This window comes from Oncorhynchus nerka, linkage group LG11, assembly GCF_034236695.1.
Source record: "Oncorhynchus nerka isolate Pitt River linkage group LG11, Oner_Uvic_2.0, whole genome shotgun sequence".
NCBI classification, from domain to species: Eukaryota; Metazoa; Chordata; class Actinopteri; order Salmoniformes; family Salmonidae; genus Oncorhynchus; species Oncorhynchus nerka.
In genome coordinates, this window is record NC_088406.1 from 46,400,074 (window position 1) to 46,420,443 (window position 20,370).

Sequence of the window (20,370 nt, forward strand, 5' to 3'; positions counted from 1 at the left end):
TGTACCTATGTCCCACTTTGAACACTATCCCCTGTTGAGAAAACCTTTGGGTGGGTGGGTGTATATATATGATTTTTTTCACCTTTATGTAACCAGGTAGGCTAGTTGAGAACAAGTTCAACTGCAACCTGGCCAAGATAAATCAAAGCAGTGCAACACAAACACAGTGACAGACAGAATAAACAAAAATGGTCAATAATACAATAGAAAAAGTCTATATACAGTGTGTGGAAATGAGGTAGGATAAGAACGTAAGGTAATAAATAGGCTATAGTGTTGAAATAATTACAATATAGCAATTAAACACCGGAGTGATAGATTTCCAGAAGATGAGTGTGCAAGTTGAGATACTGGGGTGCAAAGGAGCAAAATAAATCAAATAAATAACAGTATGGGGGATGAGGTAGTTGGGTGGGCTATTTACAGATCGGCTATGTACAGGTGCAGTGATCTGTGAGCTGCTCTGACAGCTGGTGCTTAAAGTTAGTGAGGGAGATAGGAGTCTCCAGCTTCAGTGATTTTCGCAATTCATGCCAATCATTGGCAGCAGAGAACTGGAAGGAAAAGCATCCAAAGGAGGAATTGGCTTTGGGAGTGACCAGGGAGATAAACCTGCTGGAGCGCATGCTACGGGTGGGTGCTGCTATGGTGAGCTGAGATTGGGCAGGGCTTTACCTAGCAAAGACTTATAGATGACTTGGAGCCAGTGGATTTGGCAACGAATATGTAGCGAGGGTCGGCCAACAAGAGAGTACATGTTGCAGTGGTGGATAGTGTATGGGGCTTTGGTGGAAAAATGGATGGCACTGTGACAGACTGCATCCAATTTGCTGAGTAGAGTGTTGGGGGCTATTTTGTAAATGACATCGCCGAAGTCAAGGATCGGTAGGATAGTCAGTTTTACGAGGGGATGCTTTGTTTGCGAAATAGGAAACCGATTCTAGATTTAATTTTGGATTGGAGATGCTTAATGTGAGTGTGGAAGGAGAGTTTACAGTCTAACCAGACACCTAGGCATTTGTAGTTGTCCTCCCTTATGCTTTCCATTTCAAACTAAGAACATTGAGTGTTCCCATAAATTGTGCTAAAATAAACAAAAGAATGAAGTTCCATCTTTTGAACTGGAGAATTTATCAAAAAACCTGAACATAATGTTTGCCAATCAATTGTATTCAATCTGTTAAACAAATATTCAATGAAAAACACCTCCCTCTTCTGGTGGACATTAGACTTTTCACTGGGGAGGAAAGATGGAGAAAAGTCTGACAGTCACCATATATCCTGGTTGTTGTGTTATTTAATGTTCGGTTGTAAAACACACTACTTTACAGTCTGGCACATCAAAATATAAATTAGGAACAACAAGGAAACAGTAAATATCATGCATCAACACTGCAGTAGAAAACATTGAGATCAGAGTTAACTGGCGGTAGCACCTCCTCACAGCACCAGAATCAGTGATGAGTCTTCTTGCCTTCATCCTAAAATGACAAGAGACATACATTTAATAGAAGATAAGCCATAAAACCCTGGCGATTATGACAATATCAAGGTGCCAGTATGAGCCATTACATGTACTAATAATAACACTTGTTTTGGGGCGAACTATGCAGTCAGGCCCTGATATGTGGCTGTAGGGCAGGTAACACCTTTTTATTGCTCTCCTATATCTGATCTGTTTTCACAGACACACCCAGTAACTCAGAGCACTCATGTCCATTTCCTCTTTGACGTCAGCCTAGTTTGCATAAGAAGTAAGACATGGCCCAGGTTATAAAAGGTTGTGATGAGCCTTACTGTCTTGTCCATGTACCCATCAACAGACAGCTATGCAGCCGGGAATAAAGACTGCAAAAGGGGATTACTGCTTCTAAAGTTGTGTTTTACTAGCTGATAAAGTGCATGGAACCGCATTTGATGGTAAAAGGTCAGAGTCTCAAGTGTTGTAAATGACAACACCAACCACTCGTACATAACTAGGGCATTTAGCCTGATAAAATTGCCACACATAAAATGTCCTGCACAGCCTCTATGGCCTAACCCATGTTTATAGTAAGGAACCCTTGAACTAATGGTGTGGTTGTCAACACGGCTTGTTGGACCACATTCTATAGCAGCCATACATGAACATTCTTTGGAAGAATAACAAAATGTTATGAAAAAAAATGTTTTTTTTTAAAACACTCAACAAATCAAGGCTAAATGTACACTACCTCATCGCTGCTGGACGAGGAAGAGGAAGAAGAAGAGGACCCATGCCCATCGTCTTTGTCCTTATGCTCTTTGGGCTTCTTGTCTTTCTTCTTCTTATGACCTTTGTCCTTCTTGTCACCATGTTTCTTGTCCTTATGTTCGTTAGACTTGTCTTTGTCCACCCTATGGTCCTTCGATTTGTCACTGTCCTTGCGGTCCTTTGATTTGTCTTTGTCCTTGGATGCACTCTGAAAGTTGGTAGACAGTCAGGATACTTTGTATGCCGTGTGTGTATCAGCATTAATTGCACACAAATTGCCATTGATGGATGAAATACAATTGACAATCTTATCAAGCAACTGGTTTAGGTAATGGTAACAGTATGTTTCTTACCTTGTCCTTATCCCCATCTTTGTCCTTCTTCTTCCCCCATCCAAAGAGGGCGTTCTGTTCCTGGCCAGAGGCATCATCCTTTTTCACCTGATCATCTTTACCTACAGCTGTGGGAAATAAGAGACATGACATGTTAGATTGCTCATCAGTATGTCCTTTTGATGCACATTTGCCTTCTGCTATTAATAACATAAATATATTGTCTCAACTAAGGCAGTCTTTGGAATAATTCAAATCAACGTTTGACAGGTGTGAAATGCACATTCAAATGAGCTCAAATAATAGGAAAAGATCTGGCTTGCATCCGACTAATAACCATCAAATCAATAGAGAAATGGTTACACCGTAGTTACTGTAGTTCAGACAATATTTTAGAGTTGAATGCAATTATGATTCATGAAATCAAGAATTACCTGAAGCCAAATCGAAATCCATGTTGTCTTGGGAGCACACAATAGCAGTGACAACCTGCAGGAACAACTTTGCCCTTTAAACGGAAAACTCACGCTACGCACCTACCTGTTGACCCCACCCCGCAACCACGTGACCAAAACACGTTCGTGTTGTTCAGAAGGCACAAAACTGCACAGGGGTTTTAAAATGGATGCAGGACTATCTGATTTTGTCCAATAAGAATGTTAATGTTTCTTCCCCGTTTTTTACGGGTTTGAAAGTGCCCCTGGTTGGGCCAGTGTGAAATAGACCTTGTGGAGTCTTAGTCCTTTAGCCTGACGGTTCAAACCAAATGATTCCGCTGGGGGTCGTTTATCTGGCCCGCGTTACACCGGGTGAAAAGTGATTGCATTCGTTTTTGGAACGGGCCTGCCTCTCGGGCATGAACCAGCTTTTTTATGGAAAAGAGATGTTGTATGTTTGTGGACGATGGACCCTGCTGCCATATTGGCAGCATGACCGAGTGGCGCAGATCATTGTTTGATGAGAAGGGCGCTCTTCCCTTCCGGCTTTTGCCCAACGATGTGACGTCAGTGGGCCAAGGTAGGGTAGCGTTTGGCTGCAACATGCAGAAGAGGAAAAAAATTGCCCACGCTGAAGATGTCTATATTGGTCTGCTAAAACAAGACCCGTAAAGATCCGGTGCACTACTTTGGTGAAAACATTTCAACTAAATGTATTTGAGTGTTTACCAGCATTTGTAACTTGAGTCTGATAATTCTGTACAAAAGTTAATCTGATAATACTTGTGGAATAAAAAAATACTTTATATGTTTTCCAGTTTCTTGAAATACTTAGCAAACGCAACTTATTTCTGTGTGTAAACTGAAATGGTCTATTTACTCCTTTTACATTTTAGTAGATGTTCTTATCCAGAGCGACTTACAGTAGTGAGTGCATACATTTTACGTACTGGTCCCCCATGGGAATCAAACCCACAACCCTAGTGTTGCATGCGCCATGCTGTACCAACTGAGCCACATCATCACAAACCACTTGATGTCTCAATTACTGTATTGTGCATTGTATTTCTTCATAGTGATGGAAAGTATACAGGCACCAAACCTAGATGACCAGCCTATGTACAATACAGTACTGCACATTATTCCGGTGTCCTATGTGAATTGAATTCCCTCTCTCTCTCTCTCTGAGGACCTGAGCCCTAGGACCATGCCTCAGGACTACCTGGCCTGATGACTCCTTGCTGTCCCCCAGTCCACCTGGTCGTGCTGCTGCTCCAGCTTCAACGGTTCTGCCTGTGGCTATGAAACCCTGACCTGTTCACCGGACGTGCTACCTTGTCCCGGACCTGCTGTTTTCGACTCTCCCTCTCTACCGCACCTGCTGTCTCTAACTCTAAATGATTGGCTATGAAAAGCCAACTGACATTTACTCCTGAGGTGCTGACCTTTTGCACCCTCTACAATCACTGTGATTATTATTATTTGACCCTGCTGGTCATCTATGAACGTTTGAACATCTTGGCCATGTACTGTTATAATGTCCACCCGGCACAGCCAGAAGAGGACTGGCCACCCCTCAGAGCTTAGTTCCTCTCTAGATTTCTTCCTAGGTTTTGGCCTTTCTGGGGAGTTTTTCCTAGCCACCGTGCTTCTACATCTGCATTGCTTGCTGTTTGTGGTTTTAGGCTGGGTTTCTGTACATCACTTTGTGACATTGACTGATGTAAAAAAAAAGGGCTTTATAAATACATTTAATTGATTGATTGAAATTTGATTGAAATTAAGTGGTTTGTAAGGATAGTCAATTAATACTGCACAAAAAGTTGTTATCCATGTTATTTGATCAAGAAAAGTATTTAATTTGATGTGGATGTTTTGTGTCTTTGCCTTTAACTTTTCAACTTTCAATGTAAATGTTCAAGGACAGGGTTTTGTTCTTTCTGGATCCTATTAGAATGACAATAGCAGAGAAAGGGACAGGGACAACAACTCTTACAATTCCAATTATTGAATCCTGCAAAGTACTGTTCTTAATTATACAGCTACCTTTTTTCCCCCACACAACAGATGTCCAGATTGTCCAGCTAATACTAATAAAGCCACATTGCTGTGGCAATTTACCGGACAGGTCGGCCTATGAATTAAAAATTTATGTTGGTGTAGCTCTTATTATAAAATGAACATCAGTTGTTTTGATAGTTTTTTCTTTAACTGGTATTTTTGGAATTATCCACTACTTTTGCTGCAGGTAGAAAATCATAGGAAATTTTACTTAATTGACACAAGCAGTCTCCAATCAAATCACATTTTATTTGTCACATGCATCGAATACAATTGGTGTAGACTTTACCGTGAAATGCTTACTTACTAACTCTTTGGCAACAATGCAGTGTTAAAAAGTGAGAAAAAATAAACAATTTGCAAAGTTAAAAAAAGGAAAATAGTAACATAATAAAATAACAATAACGAAGAAGTCTGTTTATACAAGGAGCACCAGTACTGAGTCAATGTGCAGGGGTACGAGATAGTTGAGGTAACGGAGGTAATATGTACAGGTAGGGGTAAAAGTGACTAGGCAATCAGGATAGATAATGAACAGAGTAGCAGCAGCGAGTGTGTCTGTGTGTGAGTGTATGTGTGTGTGTTTTGTGTCTGTGAGCGTATGTAGTGTGTGTTGGGAATGTCAGCATAGTATGTGTGAATGTGTGGGTAGATTCTAATGTGTGTGCATAGAGCCAGTGCAAGAGAGTCAGTGCAAAAAACCCACCCAAAAAGTGGGTCAATGTAAATAGTCCGGGTAGCCATTTGATTAACTGTTTAGCAGTCTTATGGCTTTCAGGAGCCTTTTGGTCCCAGACTAGGCACTCTGGTACTGCTTGCTGTGCGGTAGCAGAGAACAGTCTATGACTTGGGAGGCTGGAGTCTGACAATTTGAAGGTCTTCCTCTGACACCACCTGGTATAGAGTTCCTGAGTGACAGGGAGTTAGGCCCCAGTGATGTACTGAGCTGCAAGCACTTCCCTCTGTAGCGCCTTAGAGCAGTTGCCATACCAAGCGGTGATGTAGCCAGTCAAGATGCTCTTAATGTTGCAGCTGTAAAAACCTTTTGAGGATCTGAGGGCCCAAAGTCCTGACAATAAATGTTGGTGGGGAGATTGCCTAAGCCAGGGGAAGCATAGCTCTATGAATCTTAATTGCACAAAGCCTATTATTTGGCAGGGAATACTTTTCGTAGATCAGTGATTCTACACATCCCTTTGCTCAAGCTGATCCTCTCTAACCGACATGGAAGGAGGGCGCGCAATTCAAATAATCATAAATATTATGGATTTTAAACATTTATATACATTTAAGTCTTATATCAGATGAAAGCTTAAATTCTTGTTAATCCAACTGCACTGTCTGATTTACAGTAGCTATTATAGCGAAAACATGCCATGCGATTGTTTGAGGACGACACCCCACATCGAAATATTTTTCCACCGGCACAGGTTTCATACATTTACAAATAACGATTAAATAATCACTTACTTTAAAAAACTCTTCCCCTGAGTTGTCATCCAAAGGGTCCCAGCTATGAAATGTAGTGTCGTTCTGTTAGATAAAATAGTTCTTTGTATCCCCAAAAAATCTGTTTAGTTGGCGCCATCGATTTGAGTAATCCACTCATTCAACATGCAGAGAAAGGAATCCGAAAATCTAACCCTAAACTTTGTTTCAACAAGTCAAAAGACGTTTCTATTTACTCCTCAGATACCCTGAAATGTAATCAAACTATAATATTTCTTACGGAAAGAAGTATGTTCAATAGGAAACCGATTTTAACAGGTGCGTAATGTCTTCATCCGCGCACACAAATTTCCAAGACTGTCCTTCTGCTAAAACTGATATTTCTTATTTGTTAAGGTTTCAAGCCTGAAACCTTGGAAAAAAAGACTGCTGACACCCTGTGGAAGCCATAAGAATTGCATCCAGGGAGCTCATTTTCAATATGACCTTTCTCTTGCCTTTCTAAGAGGATGGTCTCTCAACAACAAAATAATCTGGTTGGTTTTTCTTTGGAATTTTTCCTACCATATCTATTATGTTATATTCTCCTACAGTATTTGAACATTTCTACAAACTTCAAAGTGTTTTCTTTCCAATGGTACCAATTAAATGCATATCCTGGCTTCAGGGCCTGAGCTACAGGCAGTTTACTTTGGGCACGTTATTCAGACAGGAAGTGGAGAAAAATGGTGCCTAGCCCTAAGAGGTGGAGTCAGTAAAACCAATCATGGAAGTATTTTGTAGCGAACCTAGATATAACATTTGCTTCCAACTCACACCCTCAAACACGTAGATCCCCTGAACACAGCTCACTTTCCAGTCCACTTTCCAACTCACAATCTCAAACACCTAGATCCCCTGAATGCAGCTCACTCTCCAGATGCCAATCACCTGAATTCGAATCACCTGTTCACACACCTGTAGGTCATTATCACACACTATTTAGTTTAGTTCTTTGCACCCCATCACTATGAGGTATTGTTTGTTTTGTGACACTTCTTTTGGAGCAATTTTTAAATGTATTTTTTTTTGCCTGTGATTTACTCCTCCCGTGTATGATAGTTTTTGCCTGCCTCATTAACGACGCCTTTAGCCTATTCCCTGCCTTTACTTTAACCTATTGTGTTTCCTGTTACCTACCTATTGCCTGATCTCCCGGACTACGTTACTAGCCTTTTCCCTGCCTGTACTATTGCCCTTCTGGACCCCCTGTGTATGACCTTCTGCCTGCCCCTGGACCCAGCTACCTGCCTCCTCCTGTGTATGACCTTCTGCCTGCCCCTGGACCCAGCTACCTGCCTCCTCCTGTGTATGACCTTCTGCCTGCCCCTGGACCCAGCTACCTGCCTCCTCCTGTGTATGACCTGCTGCCTTCCCCTGGACCCAGCTACCTGCCTCCTCCTGTGGTCCTCTGCAATAAACACTTGCTGCGCTTGAAACCAGCTCTCGATCTCCCTTCGTGTTCATTACAATAGATCAATAAGAAAGCATTTCAAACCTCTTTGCCAATAACAGCTAATTTTCGGTTTTCCCCTCCCCACTCAGACCAACCACTCCCAGACGGTCATAGCACAATTCTTGCTAGGAGAAATTGCTCTTTGCTGAAAAATATATTTTTGTTTGTTTTCTGACCATTCTAATTGAAAATAATCACAGTAAGGTGCTTCATTTGTTACCAAGAAATGATTTGATATTGAGATAAAAATGGCTGCACTGGACCTTAAATGACAGGGTTGGTTAAAAAACTATTTGACCAGAGTGGTATACAATGAAACATCAATTAGCTTCACATCACAGCTCAGACTTTATCCATACTACGATGGTGGATATTGCTCGTCCGCCTGCCGCTAATTCTAGCAGGCGTGTTCCTGCAGGGTTGCCAAGTCAGCGACTTGGTCGCTACATTTAGCGAGTATTCAGACACCTCTAGCGACAAACTCGTGGGCCCAGTCCCAGGGCACTCACAGACGGCCCAGTCCTCACGCAGCACTGCCTCCCAGCTGCAGTCAGAGCAGGAGATGTTCACCCCTCTGTGTCCAGACTGCAAATGCATTGCGCATGTGGAAAGCCGCTGCTTGCTGATCCCGCCCTGGCTTACATTCAGGGCGGGATGTAAATGTAAAATGTTTTTTGTCTAAAATAAATCACTGCATTTGACTCACACAGCCTCAGTCACTTACTCACCTTGTCCACTGTGTGTGTGACTCTCTGTGACATAAGCAAAACATCTAGCTGGCTAACTCATGTCTCAGTCTAAACTGTACACTCAAAAATACAGAAAGGAGTGGGAATCAAACCCTGAATTCAAAGTCTGGTTGAAGCCGTGTATTGGAGATGATACATGGGCATTCTGCATGTATTGTAAGGCTGATTTCTACGCCAAACTTAGTGATGTAAACAAACACATGACATCTCAGAAACATACTCAAAAGGCAAAGCCTTATAACAGTTCCACCCAAAACAAGCTGCCATTTCTGGTTAAAAAAATTGACTGCAAAAAAGGCTGAGGCACCATGGCATTAGCTATCACTGAACACTGTTCCATGCTGGCATGTGATCATATTGGAGAACCATGTAGAGCTGCTTTCTCAGACTCCACTGCTGTTACCCACTTCAACATGTACAGGACAAAGTGCACAGAAATGAATAATGGTGTTCTAGCACCATACTTTCTGAAAAAGTTGGTCGCAGATGTGGGTGACCAGCGTTTCAGCCTCCTCGATGAGTCCACGGATGTACGTGTTTCTAAGTACCTGGGGGTTGTGATAAGGTACTTTAGTGACACCAAGCAGACAACTGTATCAACATTTCTGGGGCTTGTTGAGTTGGAGGGAGAAGATGCCAAATCTATAGCCCGTGCTGTTGTGGCTTTCCTCGATAAGTGTTGTCTTAAAAAAGAGAAACTCCTGGGGATGGGTAGGGACTGACAATGCCTCTGTTATGACGGGGATTAACAATGGGGTTCATAAAGTGCTGAAGGAGGAGTATGGCCTCAAATATCTGGTTCTTATTCGCTATGTGTGCCACTCTCTGCAGCTTGCTCATTTGTAGTTCTAAACATATTTAGGGTGTTTTTTACTCACTTTTTGTCTCTCCTACAGCGTCCATAACAATTACATGCACATGGTCAATTATGCAAATTAGGTGATGATGCTATTTAGCTACTTTTAGGACAGCCAATAGCTACTTTCCTTACTGTGAGGAGTTGGCAACACCGTGTTCATGTCGCATGTGGCTAGTCGAAAGCCGAACTCTTAATTGAGACAATACTGAAACATCAATCCACGTGCCACATTTTCATTTGTGGCAAAATCAAAATGAAAGAAAGGTTATCTTGCAATTTCAGCAGGTTATGGTGTGAAATAGGCTTGTTGAAGTGTCATCTTTATTTTATTACTCATCGTTAATGCCGCCTTTGGTGCCGCCTGTGGTGTGCATATCAATGCACAGCACCTTTTTTCCCACTCTTAAAAAATAAAACAATTGTATTGTCATACAAATGTTTTACCGTGCGTGAAGTATCAAATGCATTTGCCATTACTAAATGTGGAATTTTTTAACACACAAAAACACATTTGATTCATATTTAAGCAGTTTTCTTCCTCAAATGAATTGGATGATGATATTATATAATATTTGCGAGAGGGAGATAATCTGATTTCATTGGTCCTCAACTCACACATCAGACACTTCATTCAATATAATTGTAGTTAGCCCTGGGTTAGCCTGCGCCCTGAAGCAGATTTACCAAATTGGCTTAAAGGTGAGCCACTTTCATGGTACCGGTTATCCCAAACTGAACTCAGAGTTGACCAAAGTTACCTCACTAACTCCTCAAACTACATTCATAGTATAGTGCATCTGATCAGCTAAGCCTGCATGAATACTGTTGGAAATCCCTGAATGTGTACACAGACACATACATGTAAATGATGTTCAAACTTCCCACTTTACTTTAGATAAACAAATTGCATGTCACTCACGTGTGAGGTTCCCAAAGAGACAAAAGTGTATTATTTGCAAAAGTTGACCAGCTTCAGTTGGAAAAGAGATTCACAAAAATGTACCTATTGAAATGATTTATTTATTTCTGACAGAATTCCTTTTTGATCATGTTTCAGCCTGATTGTAATGAGCATGAATCATCTTGGCCTATCTTTTCCAATCTCCATGTTAATTAAGGCTGATAAGGCTTAGGACCCCTGAGCAGATCACTGGATTTGAGCAGTGTGGTTCTGCTGCTGGCTGGTCCTCTCCCGGTCATTGGGTCACGGTCGCTGGTCCAGGTTGGGTTCCGCATCAGGGCCTCCAAGGGACTGAGTGGCGGGCGGGAGGGGCTGCTCTCCCTGGGACTGAGAGAGTGTGAGGAGCTATAAAGGGACTCATAGCGAGTGTTGGGTCTGGCGTCTGCCGACGGCCCCCAAGACTCCAACTTCAGGGTGGGTTTCGGGCGAATAGCTGATCCCTCGTCAGATGGTTTGCTATCCATGCACCCTCCTCCCATCACCAAGCCACCTACATATTTCCCCTCCTTTTTCATCTCTCCACACTTTTCATTCTCAGGTCCATCCTAAAAGGGAATAAATGAGATATTATTAGAATGGAACTGATATATTTAAATTAAACTATTCTCGCAGACACGTACCTATGAGTGGCTTTTACTTCAAAACTGTCCTACATACCTGCGTTAGTGTTGAGACATTGAGAGGATTGGACTACCTCAGGGAAAACCTTGAGGGTTTGGCTTTCTCTTTGCATACAATTCCAATATTCACTACCTTGTACCTACCTCTTTCTTGTTGCCATCTTTCTTTGTTTTTTTCTTAGATGCTCCCTCAACATCGGAACAGGAGTCCTGTGACCCCAAAAAATACCAATGTAAATTTAAGGAGAATGAGTCAATAAGCTATTTTGGTATCACATGTTTGTGTACATAACAAAACTCTACCAGGAATTTGTCTCCCTTATTTGTATCTTCTTCTTGTCTTTCTCACTTCCGGAGGAAAGACAGTGTTCCAAACAGTATCAAATGCATCTCCAAATAACATTTACCTTCTTGTCTTTCTCACTTCCGGAGGAAAGACAGTGTTCCAAACAGTATCATATGCATCTCCAAATAACATTTACCTTCTTGTCTTTCTCACTTCCGGAGGAAAGACAGTGTTCCAAACAGTATCATATGCATCTCCAAATAACATTTACCTTCTTGTCTTTCTTCTTTTTCTTCTCATCATCATCACTTCCAGAAGAGGAACCCTACAGGGCAAACAGAGGACGTGGTCCATCAGATTCCAGTGTTCACCTCACTGGTGTGCATCTCCAAATAACATTTACCTTTATGGAGACTTACCTTTTCTTTCTTCTTCTCCTTCTTCTTCTTCTTCTTTTTTCTTCTTCTTCTTATCATCATCACTTCCAGATGAGGAGTCATCCTAGACACACATAAATACAGTAAATGGGGATGAAATACTATCCTATTTCATTAGCCTCCACTATGCGCATTGGGCTCATAACTCATAGAGGGGCTCATGAATAACTCCCAAATAGATTTGTGTTACTTACCTTTTTCTTCTTCTTGTCTTTCTTCTTCTTCTTCTTATCCTTCTTCTTGCCTTTCTTCTTCTTATCTTCCTCGCTGTCAGAACCAGAATCCTGGGTACACAGGAGAAGCGATCCACAGTCACATTCTGATTGTTACTGTCGTTAGTTTGAGGATCACTCTCTAAGACAGTCAATTAAAAAAGGTACCTTCTTCTTTTTCTTCTTCTTTTTCTTCTTGTCTTCCTCGCTGTCGGAGTCCTGGACACAAATAGAAATATGCTGGTCATTCAGATATGACTAGATATCTCAAATGAACTGTTCTTTAAAACATGGACCCTCCCCAATACAGGACAGTTGAGACACACCTTATCCTTCTTCTTCTTTTTCTTCTTGTCCTTCTTCTTCTTTTTCTTGTCTTCCTCGCAGTCAGAGTCCTGGACTCACAAGATACATATTCTGGTCACTCAGGAGACATTAGATATCTCAAATGAACTGTTCTTTAAAAAAATGGACCCTCCCCAATCCAGGACAATTGAAAACGTACCTTATCCTTCTTTTTCTTCTTGTCCTTCTTCTTCTTTTTCTTCTTGTCTTCCTCGCTGTCAGAATCGTCCTGGACACACAATAAAAGTTTAATTTGACATCTCCAATATGTTTCAAAATTGAAAAGACAAACAATAGAACAACATACCTTCTTATCCTTCTTCTTCTTCTTCTTCTTCTTCTTCTTCTTATCGTCTTCGCTGTCTGATGAGCAGGAACCCTGTCAAAGAAAAATGAAGAGAGTGGAATTCATTCACTTACCAGTGGGCTTCTAACCATAACCCTGCCCACTGGGTTTCTCAAAATAACATCTGTATGCATCGGCACTCACCTTCGTCTTCTTTTTCTTCTTCTTCTTCTTCTTCTTCTTCTTATCGTCTTCGCTGTCTGATGAGCAGGTACCCTGTCAAAGAAAAATTAAGAGAGTGGAATTCATTCACTTACCAGTGGGCTTCTAACCATAACCCTGCCCACTGGGTTTATCAAAATAACATCTGTATGCATTGGCACTCACCTTCGTCTTCTTCTTCTTCCTCTTCTTCTTCTTCTTCTTCTTCCTGTCTTTCTCGCTATCTGAATCATCAGAGTTGGAATCCTGAAACAGACTTTAATCAGACATCTATCCTGTATTTTCCCAAAGAAGAAGATGCTTTGTGACATGTCTGCCTTGGCTTCCATGCTGTAATGCTGAGGAGATGGAGCCAAAGGGGATGCAATAGCCAATGGAGTAACTCGAGCAATATGGACATGCAACATTTCATTGCTAAATTGTTACACTTACCTTTTTCTTCTTCATCTTCTTCTTCTTTTTCTTTTTGTCATCATCGCTGTCAGAGGAGGAGGAGCTGTCAGAGGATGAAGAACTAGAATCCTGAGGGACAACAACCAAAAAAAGGTCACTATGAAGTATTTAACAACTTTCCAGGGTCTGTCATTGGGCTGTAGATAGCCATAGGTTTAGTACGGTTTTACACAGTTTTAATGTGATACAGAAATGACCAGGGTCAACAGTGAGTCAACAAAAACAATGTGCTTCTTTTTATGTTAAATCACATAACACGTCGCTTTCTCACCTTTTTATGTTAAATCACACAACACGTCGCTTTCTCACCTTTTTTTATGTTAAATCACACAACACATCACTTTCTCACCTTCTTTTTATGTTAAATCACACAACACATCGCTTTCTCACCTTCTTTTTATGTTAAATCACACAACACATCGCTTTCTCGCCTTCTTTTTATGTTAAATCACACAACACGTCGCTTTATCACCTTTTTATGTTAAATCACACAACACGTCGCTTTCTCACCTTCTTTTTATGTTAAATCACACAACACATCGCTTTCTCACCTTCTTTTTATGTTAAATCACACAACACATCGCTTTCTCACCTTCTTTTTATGTTAAATCACACAACACATCGCTTTCTCACCTTCTATGTTAAATCACACAACACGGCGCTTTCTCACTTTCTGTTTATGTTAAATCACACAACACGTCGCTTTCTCACTTTCTGTTTATGTTAAATCACACAACACGTCGCTTTCTCACTTTCTGTTTATGTTAAATCACACAACACGTCGCTTTCTCACTTTCTGTTTATGTTAAATCACACAACACGTCGCTTTCTCACCTTTTTATGTTAAATCACACAACACGTCGCTTTCTCACCTTTTTATGTTACAGTTTTTCTCAGTCGCTTTGGTGCATTTCTTAGATCAAAAGTACAATTCTTGAAACTAATTGTACAAATTCCAAATCATCTAGTCACTTGTGCACATCATTAAAGCAATTTCTTATTCCTTTTGAACAAATTGCAATTGATAATGTACAAGTGTCAGCTTTTTTCCACATTATCAATTGCTCATGTCATGTTGATCAAAATATAGTAGATGGTTCTCTGTTGAATAGTCTTACCCCTCAAAACATCTAGGCATTAGTTCCTTGCATAAGCCATTACATGCAAAATTGTTGAACTATTTGTCATAAACTGTCAAGCATAGTTTTACACATTTCTATTAGACCTTTTGTACAAAAACGTGAATTGATGAATCGTGCAGGTGAAATTGACCCTCACTCGTGAAGGAATGTAAAGTGTTAGTTCAACCAACAATCAACCAGTTGTCTAAATTGCTCAAATGTGCATCTCATGAAGAATCAATTGGCAAGCATATCTAGACAGACCACAACACAGAGTTGCAATTTTCCAATAATGGATGGACCAGGAAACGAACAGGGTCAACAGCCAAGAGGAGGAAGAAGAGGAGCAAGGATGCGTGGTGGAAGGCAAAACAGAGGAAGAGGCAGAAGAGGACATAGGCGCATATCTGATGACATGTTGTCAATCATGGTCTTACAATGGCTGAGGCGGGTCGAAGGGTGCAGCCGAATATTGGGAGATAGTTCAAACGTTTCGAAGAGAGAACAGGTATGTCCACCAATGTACAGTGCACTGTTACTGTATATAAGCAGTATACTGTATACTTCCTACAATGCTTCATATTACAGTAGTCCACTTGTATTTCACAGCATACAGAAATATACTCTATACAGATACATACTGCACCTTACATGCACCCACCTGTATGTTTTACAGTAAAATGTGTGTTTGCATAGTTTTTGTCTATGTGAAAGTGTGCCATGCATCACTGCATTTTTCCCCACATAGGACTGAAAGATTAGGAGGAGGCTATTTGCACCATGGACCGAGCAAACAATGCCATGAGACTCAGGGAAATACAAAGGACCATTATAGAAGACAACGATGTCTTTGAAAACATCCATACGGTTAGCATCTCAACCATCGACAGGGTGCTGCATAGAAACCAGATGAGTATGAAACAGCTGTACCGTGTACCATTCCAAAGGAATGAGGACAGAGTTAAGGTGCTACGGTACCAGTATGTACAGGTAAAACATATATCTATGTAACTACTTTACAGCAACGTTTTATAGTGATACATAGTACAGTAAGCATAAACTGCACACATTTCCATTGCTGTGGAAGGAACATGCAATATATGTACATTTTATGTCACTCTTCCTTACCAAAACAAATTCAACTGTGTGTTCTGGGATATAGCGTATAATGGAGTTGGAATCAAGTGAACCATCTCACAACTTTGTATACGTGGATGAGGCTGGCTTCAAACCTGACCAAATGCATAAGGCGGGGTCGGAATATCATCGGTCACAGAGCTACTGTGGATTTGCCAGGCCAACGGGGAGGAAATATCACCAAGTGTGCTGCTATTTCGGAGCATGGTGTCCTAACCCATACCCCCCTTATAGGGCCATACAACACCCAGCATCTACTCAACTTTTGAGAGACTCTCTACAGGGCTCTCATCCCTGATGATGAGAGGGGTTTGTTTAGAGAGGATTTGCCAAAGAATGTGGTCATTTGTGATAATGTGAGTTTCCATCAATCAAAAATCATAAGGCAATGGTTTGTGACCCACCCGAGGATGCTCATAGAATTCCTCCCACCTTATTCACCATTCCTTAACCCAATTGAGGAGTTATTTTCAGCATGGAGGTGGAAGGTGTACGATCATCAGCCACACACACAGATGACCCTGCTGGCTGCAATGGATGCAGCATGTGAGGACATCACTGTAGACACCTGCAGAGGATGGATAAGGCATTCCAAAAGATTCTTTCCACCGTTGCATTGGAAGGGAAAATATCCGGTGTGATGTGGATGAGAATATGTGGGCCGACAGACAGGAACGTCTGGATGTGTAGAGACAGCACAACAGTGCTGCGGGCAAAGTTGTGCCTTAGGGGTGGTTTCCTGTGTTTCTTTCTAATTTAGTTTTTTTTACTTTGTGCCCCTTGGGTTGTCCAGTCTCTTTCAATCAATAACCCACATACAGCCATATGTAAATAGTACTGTTGAAATGTATATATGCCATAGAAGTGCAGCCTTGTGCATTTTCAATACAGTAACTGTCATCCAAACTGTAGCCTAAGTTTACATCAGGTAATACTGTCAAAGTACACAGTTACATTGACAACATGCCTAAACATTTTGACGACCTTGTTCGTGAACAATGACTCAATGACTTATCATTCTGATGACACTGACATGATCATTGGCATGAATATTTACTTTTGAGAGATGTACTAAGGATTTTTAGTGACTGACTAGCTTTAGAAACATATCTATTGTATATTGCAGTTTGTACAAATTGTTCTGAGAAATGCACTTATTATTTTGCACAATGTTAGGGATGATGTGAAAAATGCACCAAAGCGACTGAGAAAAACTGTAAATCACACAACACGTCGCTTTCTCACTTTCTGTTTATGTTAAATCACACAACACGTCGCTTTCTCACCTTCTTTTTATGTTAAATCACACAACACGTCGCTTTCTCACCTTCTTTTTATGTTAAATCACACAACACGTCGCTTTCTCACCTTCTTTTTATGTTAAATCACACAACACGTCGCTTTCTCACCTTCTTTTTCTTCTTCTTCTTATTTTCCTCCTCGCTATCAGAGGAGGATGAAGACGAGGAGGAGGAAGATGAAGAACTGGAATCCTGTGGCAAAAACGGTGTCCAATATGTCAGTCATATGGGGACAGTGTGGAGCATTGCACCATCCAACATTACCATAGAATACAATGTGGCTGATAGTTTGGAACCACCAACCTCAGCTTTCTTCTTCTTCTTCTTCTTCTTCTTCTTTTTGTCATCCTCGCTGTCTGAAGAGGAACAGCTTTCCGAGGATGAAGAGGATGATGAACAGCCAGAGTCCTTCAATTAAAAAAAACACTCATTAGGGTATTGTAGCTGTATTACATAATTCATTACATGAGCTCAATTACATGACACTTTTGGAGAGGAGCTCAAGTCCAATGGCAGAATAACACAGCTCAACTAAATACTTGTGGGAAAGGTTGTCTGTACTGTACCACAGGGAGCCAATGGGAACTGAGATGAGTACCTTCTTCTTCTTCTTCAACTTCTTCTTCTTCTCTTTCTCCTTGCCTCCTTCTCTCTCGTCATCACTCAGGTTTCCAGCTTCCATTCCTCCAGGAAAATCTCTGCCACCTTTCGTCGCGGGAAAGAAGACTATCACCCTCAAGATTTCCCCTTCATAATCTCCATATCTCTTCTGAGACTATTTTAAAAAAAAAATTTTTTACTTACAAATCCATTCAGCTGATGCACCACCCTCCTTTGCTTTGTCTTTCTTGCACTGTGATTGGGGAGAGGGTATTACGACAGAGAAAGTCATTCGGGGGATACAGAGAGAGTTTCAATTCAAAGTGAGGAGAGGAGTGTCCGTTTGTAGATCTGTTTGCGTTTTACCTTGTCATCGTCATCACTCTCAGACGCAGAGCCCTGAGAAAAAGCGTGAGAGGTTGAATTCCTTTGTAACTTTAACCCTTTTCATCTCTGACGCCCTCTGCTGACACTTTCTAAGCGACACATTTTCGACCTTACAAAACTGTAAGTCTAACAAACACACGCTTAATACTGTTAGAAGGTAATAACCGTGGGATTCGGATACACCATGGGATTCTATACATGGGATTCTATACGTTAACAATTATTGCAGAGCCAGAGATACAGGACTATTGCAGAGCCAGAGATACAGGACTATTGCAGAGCCAGAGATACAGGACTGTTGCAGAGCCAGAGATACAGGACTATTGCAGAGCCAGAGATACAGGACTATTGCAGAGCCAGAGATACAGGACTATTGCAGAGCCAGAGATACAGGACTGTTGCAGAGCCAGAGATACAGGACTGTTGCAGAGCCAGAGATACAGGACTATTGCAGAGCCAGAGATACAGGACTGTTGCAGAGCCAGAGATACAGGACTGTTGCAGAGCCAGAGATACAGGACTATTGCAGAGCCAGAGATACAGGACTATTGCAGAGCCAGAGATACAGGACTATTGCAGAGCCAGAGATACAGGACTGTTGCAGAGCCAGAGATACAGGACTATTGCAGAGCCAGAGATACAGGACTATTGCAGAGCCAGAGATACAGGACTATTGCAGAGCCAGAGATACAGGACTATTGCAGAGCCAGAGATACAGGACTATTGCAGAGCCAGAGATACAGGACTATTGCAGAGCCAGAGATACAGGACTATTGCAGAGCCAGAGATACAGGACTATTGCAGAGCCAGAGATACAGGACTATTGCAGAGCCAGAGATACAGCAGGCAAGGAAAAGCTAAATAAATATGCTAAGTAAATATACACGGACTGTACGAAACATTAGGAACACCGGCTCTTCCCACGGAGTGGGTACCACTTAGGCTAAGCGGACTCGGTACCGCTTAAGTTTCAAGGTTAAAACTCTCGAAAGGCCTGTTGTTATACGCCTCGATGACCTCACCTTGTCCGTTCTCTTGTCTTTCTTCTTCTTCTTGTCTTTCTTTTTTTCCCCTTTGCCCAATTTCTGTCCCAGGGTACCCTCCAGTCCAGCACCCTCCTCACCTGCGGATATGCATATTTTGGGTCACCATTTCTTGTTGTCTACTGTGAACATGTTTAATGACCTTATATGAATGAACATGAAGACCTGATGTGATGCTGTGTTTACAATGCCCATGTTTCCAAAGAAAGCATCCAGAATGAGAATAGCTTTGCATGCAGAACAACGTTGTGAAAACACGTTGTGACATTTTAAAAGAAGAAATGACATACCAGCTGTTGAAACGCCAGCAGCACAGCTGTACTCATCCTTGCCCTGTCCGTCTGCCTCTTCTCCCTGCTCCCAAACACAACAAAACAGAACACATGTGACTACAGTATGTTCTTGCAGGGTTTTCTGGGTAAGCGCATGCAAGTAGGCCAAGTTAGGCTTCCCCAAAAGCTAATGCATTGAGGAAAATAATTGTTCTTGCTGGTGTGTCTGGTTTGGTAATAGTGCTGGCCCGCTGTTTAAGAGCTTGCTGTTCATTGCACTAACTTCTGTGTAGTCTGCAAACAAATGAGGTGTGGATAGCAATTGAACTGTTAATTATGTAGGGGGAATAACATGGCAAAATAAGGCGGTTTTATTATTGAAAAAAAAAAGAATTAAAGTTGTACACTACAGTGATTGCAAAGCAGAAATAGCTTCAGACTCAGTTTGAAAACATCTTTCAATGTTTTTGACATGGTACCAACACGCTAGAACTCCTAATCTGGTACTGTATATTACCTTTTTTTTGTCTGCCTCGCTGTCAGAAGAACATCTAGAATCCTAGAAGAGAAATGTCCATGAGTCAGGACGTCAGGTAAATGTTTCACAATTACTGTCAGGTCATATTGTAAGGGTTTCAGTCAGATTTGTTGATTTGGAAGAGGTATCCTGTTTATAACACTTTGACATTGTTTAGCCACGTTGGTGTAATGAGAAATGTTCTTACCTTTTTCTTTTGCTTCTTCTTCTTTTTTCTTCTTCTTCTTCTTCTTCTTCTTCTTGTCACTGTCCGAGGATGAGGAGGATGAAGAGCTATCAGAGGATGAAGATGAGGAGCTGGAATCCTGAAAAAGAATTCAAACAAATCGTTAGTGTGCTGTGTCGACAAAATGGGCACCACACGTTTATCTGATCTCATGTTGAATCAAACCTTTTTCTTCTTCCTCTTCTTCTTCTTCTTCTTATTTTTCTTCTCCTCCTCCTCACTGTCTGAGGAGGAGGATGAGCTGGAAGATGAAGAAGAGGAGCTGGAATCCTGAGAGCCGGAAAACAGGAACATAGAAAAGGACCTCT

General features: G+C 41.4%; 2 protein-coding genes across 2 annotated transcripts; both read right to left on the reverse strand.

Annotated features, from left to right (window-relative positions):
• Positions 1 to 1,279: 1,279 nt before the first annotated feature.
• Positions 1,280 to 3,106, reverse strand: LOC115137641 (putative uncharacterized protein DDB_G0292636). Its single transcript, XM_029673965.2, has 4 exons — positions 3,000 to 3,106; positions 2,587 to 2,693; positions 2,214 to 2,441; positions 1,280 to 1,481 (listed from the first exon to the last, which is right to left on the reverse strand). The coding sequence occupies exons 1-4, from the start codon at positions 3,019 to 3,021 to the stop codon at positions 1,455 to 1,457; spliced, it is 384 nt and encodes a 127-aa protein (XP_029529825.1). The 5' UTR covers positions 3,022 to 3,106; the 3' UTR covers positions 1,280 to 1,454.
• An 8,234-nt stretch (positions 3,107 to 11,340) lies between these two features.
• LOC115136982 (cylicin-2-like) lies at positions 11,341 to 20,369 on the reverse strand. The gene is made up of 21 exons (XM_065024586.1): positions 20,228 to 20,369; positions 20,024 to 20,141; positions 19,816 to 19,857; positions 19,317 to 19,380; positions 19,006 to 19,106; positions 17,963 to 17,995; positions 17,801 to 17,849; positions 17,595 to 17,701; positions 17,300 to 17,404; positions 17,105 to 17,188; positions 13,417 to 13,506; positions 13,150 to 13,230; positions 12,967 to 13,038; positions 12,784 to 12,855; positions 12,637 to 12,705; positions 12,458 to 12,526; positions 12,300 to 12,350; positions 12,114 to 12,203; positions 11,902 to 11,983; positions 11,754 to 11,807; positions 11,341 to 11,406 (listed from the first exon to the last, which is right to left on the reverse strand). Exons 8-20 carry the CDS (start codon positions 17,676 to 17,678, stop codon positions 11,788 to 11,790), a joined length of 969 nt encoding a protein of 322 aa, XP_064880658.1. The 5' UTR covers positions 17,679 to 17,701; positions 17,801 to 17,849; positions 17,963 to 17,995; positions 19,006 to 19,106; positions 19,317 to 19,380; positions 19,816 to 19,857; positions 20,024 to 20,141; positions 20,228 to 20,369; the 3' UTR covers positions 11,341 to 11,406; positions 11,754 to 11,787.
• Position 20,370: the final 1 nt, after the last annotated feature.

Excerpts from the sequence above, each read along its gene's own strand:
- LOC115137641 (XM_029673965.2), bottom strand. The coding sequence starts at position 3,021 with ATGGATTTCGATTTGGCTTCAG. Across the intron at positions 2,694-2,999 it reads GGATTTCGATTTGGCTTCAG|CTGTAGGTAAAGATGATCAG; the intron begins GTAATTCTTGAT and ends TATTTCCCACAG. Across the intron at positions 2,442-2,586 it reads AAGATGGGGATAAGGACAAG|AGTGCATCCAAGGACAAAGA; the intron begins GTAAGAAACATA and ends ACCAACTTTCAG.
- LOC115136982 (XM_065024586.1), bottom strand. The coding sequence starts at position 17,678 with ATGGAAGCTGGAAACCTGAGTGATGACGAGAGAGAAGGAGGCAAGGAG. Across the intron at positions 13,039-13,149 it reads GGAAGAAGAAGAAGACGAAG|GGTACCTGCTCATCAGACAG; the intron begins GTGAGTGCCAAT and ends TTTCTTTGACAG. Across the intron at positions 12,706-12,783 it reads AGAAGAAGAAGGATAAGAAG|GACGATTCTGACAGCGAGGA; the intron begins GTATGTTGTTCT and ends TTGTGTGTCCAG.